Genomic DNA, 2,598 nt, shown 5'->3' on the forward strand with positions numbered 1-2,598 from the left:
TAAATATATAATTAATTATTTTTTATATTATTATATTATAATCATTTTATATTAAGATCATTAATATCCCGTGCATCACACGGGTCAACATACTAGTTTTATATATTATATATAAGTACAATAAATATTACTACCAAGCTATTAAACAAAATTTTCTTCTACAAGTGTAATATTCAAATACACCTTTTTTAACATCCGTAGTTTTATATATTGTATATAAGTACAATAAATATTACTACCAAACTATTAAACAAAATTTTCTTCTACAAGTGTAATATTCAAATACACCTTTTTTAACATCCGTAGTCTTATATTTAGAGAGTGGTAGCAGTAAGCATAATGAAGGAAACCAATGGTTAAAGTTGAATACAATTATAGTAATTTGTTATCAATAAGAGATGAAAAACGATTGTTATTAATAGACAAGAAAAGAACCATACAATTAAAAAAGGAAAGAGACTTATTTAGACAATAGTTTGTTTGGTAATGAAGCTCTGGTATTCAAGTATAAATATTGTTTCAGCTTACTTTATCTTCAAATCAAACATTTATTAACGAGAAGTATATAAGTATATATACAAATAAGTAGATAGTAACAATAATAAAAGAAGACATGAAGAATTTGAGTATTGGCATTATTGTTTCATTCCTATTTATAGCTTACTTTAGTGTAGTTCAAGGACACCTTGACATATCAAAGTATGGTGGAAAACCAAATTCAGATATTACCGAGGTATATTAAATTTTTTTATTGAATTGATAATGAGAAAGCAATTATTATTAATTGATTGTGTGATTTTCTTTGACAAAAAACAAGGCTTTCAAAAAAGTTTGGAAGGAAGCATGTGCATCAACAAGTGCGGTTAAAATAGTGATTCCATCTGGTAAATACAGGACAAGTGGAATAGATGCTGAAGGTCCATGTAAGGCTCCAATTGAAATTCAAGTTGATGGCACAATTCAAGCACCTTCGGACATAAGTCAAATTCATAAAGGGATTGATCAATGGATCAGGTTTGGAACTATGGACCATTTAACCATATCAGGAAAGGGAATTTTTGATGGTCAAGGTGCAGCTACTTGGAAACAAGGTGCAGCTGCTTGGAGCAAAAATCATAAAGTTGATAAGAAAGTTTCCATGGTAAATATTAATTAATCACCAAACAAATAATTGTTTGATAAAAAATTTATTTATAACAGAGTTTATTGGTTGAATTTCAACAGAATTTGGGTTTTTATTTTGTTAACAACTCCATCATCACTGGAATTACATCTAAGGACAGCAAAAACTTCCATTTCATGGTTTACGGGTGCGAAAATATCACATTTGATGGCATCAAAGTTAGTGCTCCTGGTGACAGTACAAACACTGATGGAATCCACTTGGGAAAATCAACGGATGTTAAAATTCTTAATACCAACATTGCTACTGGAGATGATTGTGTCTCATTAGGTGATGGTAGCAGAAAAGTACTTGTCCAAAATGTGAATTGTGGACCTGGTCACGGTATTAGTGTTGGAAGCCTTGGAAAGTTTAAAAATGAAGATAATGTAGAAGGTTTTACAGTTAAGAATTGTACTATATCAGATACTGAAAATGGAGTGAGGATAAAGACTTGGCCATCGGGACCAGGAACAATTACTATTACTGATATGCATTTTGAAGATATTACCATGAATAGTGTCAGGAACCCTATCATCATTGACCAAGAGTATTGTCCATGGAATCAGTGCAACAAAAAGGTAATTAATTACTACAAATCTTAATCTTAACACGTGTTTATTTAAAAAATGATGACTAATATTTTGTTCATTTCTTGTATGGTACGTAGAATCCATCAAAAATAAAGATAAGCAAGGTTTCATTCAAGAACATTCAGGGAACTACAAAAGCAGAAGAGGGAGTGGTTCTTATATGCAGTAGTGGTGTACCCTGCGATGGTGTGGAGTTAAGTAATATTGATCTCAAATTTAATGGAGCACCAGCAAAAGCTGTATGTTCTAATGTCAAACCTAAAGTTTCAGGAAAAGCTCCTAAGTGTGAAGCTTATACTCCGCCTCCCTCCTCTTAATCATTTTTTTAAAAAAAAATCATTTATTTATTTGTAGAATACTAGACAAACCATCCCTATAATGCAGAGGATGATGATCATTAGTAATTTAGTCCTTTGAGAAAAAATAAATGGACATATGTATTACAACTATTTTCATTCTTGTATAAAAATTAAATTATTATTTATTGAGGAAAAAGTTTATATTCTTTTAAGTCACATTTCATTCTCACCAAGCATGTCGACCAAGAATGTAAAATTTGGCTTAATTTTCTTAGGCGGTCAATTTTTTTAATAGCAATGCAAGACGGAGGAAGGAAGACATGACCACTTGCACTTAACGCATAGAAAATGAGGGTAGCTAGGAACCCAACACATCATTAAATTCTTAACTATTTTAGATGATTTCACTCCTAATAAACCTGATAAACAACAAAACTTTGAGAATGGGGATTAGCCCAATTCTAATCCAAGCTGATATTCGAGGACATCCACTAAGTAATCCATCAATTTTTTCTGCCAAAAATAAATTTGTGTTGCATTTTCC

General features: G+C 30.9%; 1 protein-coding gene across 1 annotated transcript; it reads left to right on the forward strand.

Moving 5' to 3' along the window:
• The first annotated feature begins 553 nt into the window (after nt 1–553).
• Nucleotides 554–2,266, forward strand: LOC131638649 (polygalacturonase-like). Its single transcript, XM_058909216.1, has 4 exons — nt 554–733; nt 818–1,141; nt 1,225–1,743; nt 1,833–2,266. The coding sequence occupies exons 1-4, from the start codon at nt 614–616 to the stop codon at nt 2,070–2,072; spliced, it is 1,203 nt and encodes a 400-aa protein (XP_058765199.1). The 5' UTR covers nt 554–613; the 3' UTR covers nt 2,073–2,266.
• The last annotated feature ends 332 nt before the right edge of the window (nt 2,267–2,598 follow it).

Source organism: Vicia villosa, unplaced genomic scaffold (genome assembly GCF_029867415.1).
Source record: "Vicia villosa cultivar HV-30 ecotype Madison, WI unplaced genomic scaffold, Vvil1.0 ctg.002359F_1_1, whole genome shotgun sequence".
In the NCBI taxonomy this organism is placed as follows: Eukaryota; Viridiplantae; Streptophyta; class Magnoliopsida; order Fabales; family Fabaceae; genus Vicia; species Vicia villosa.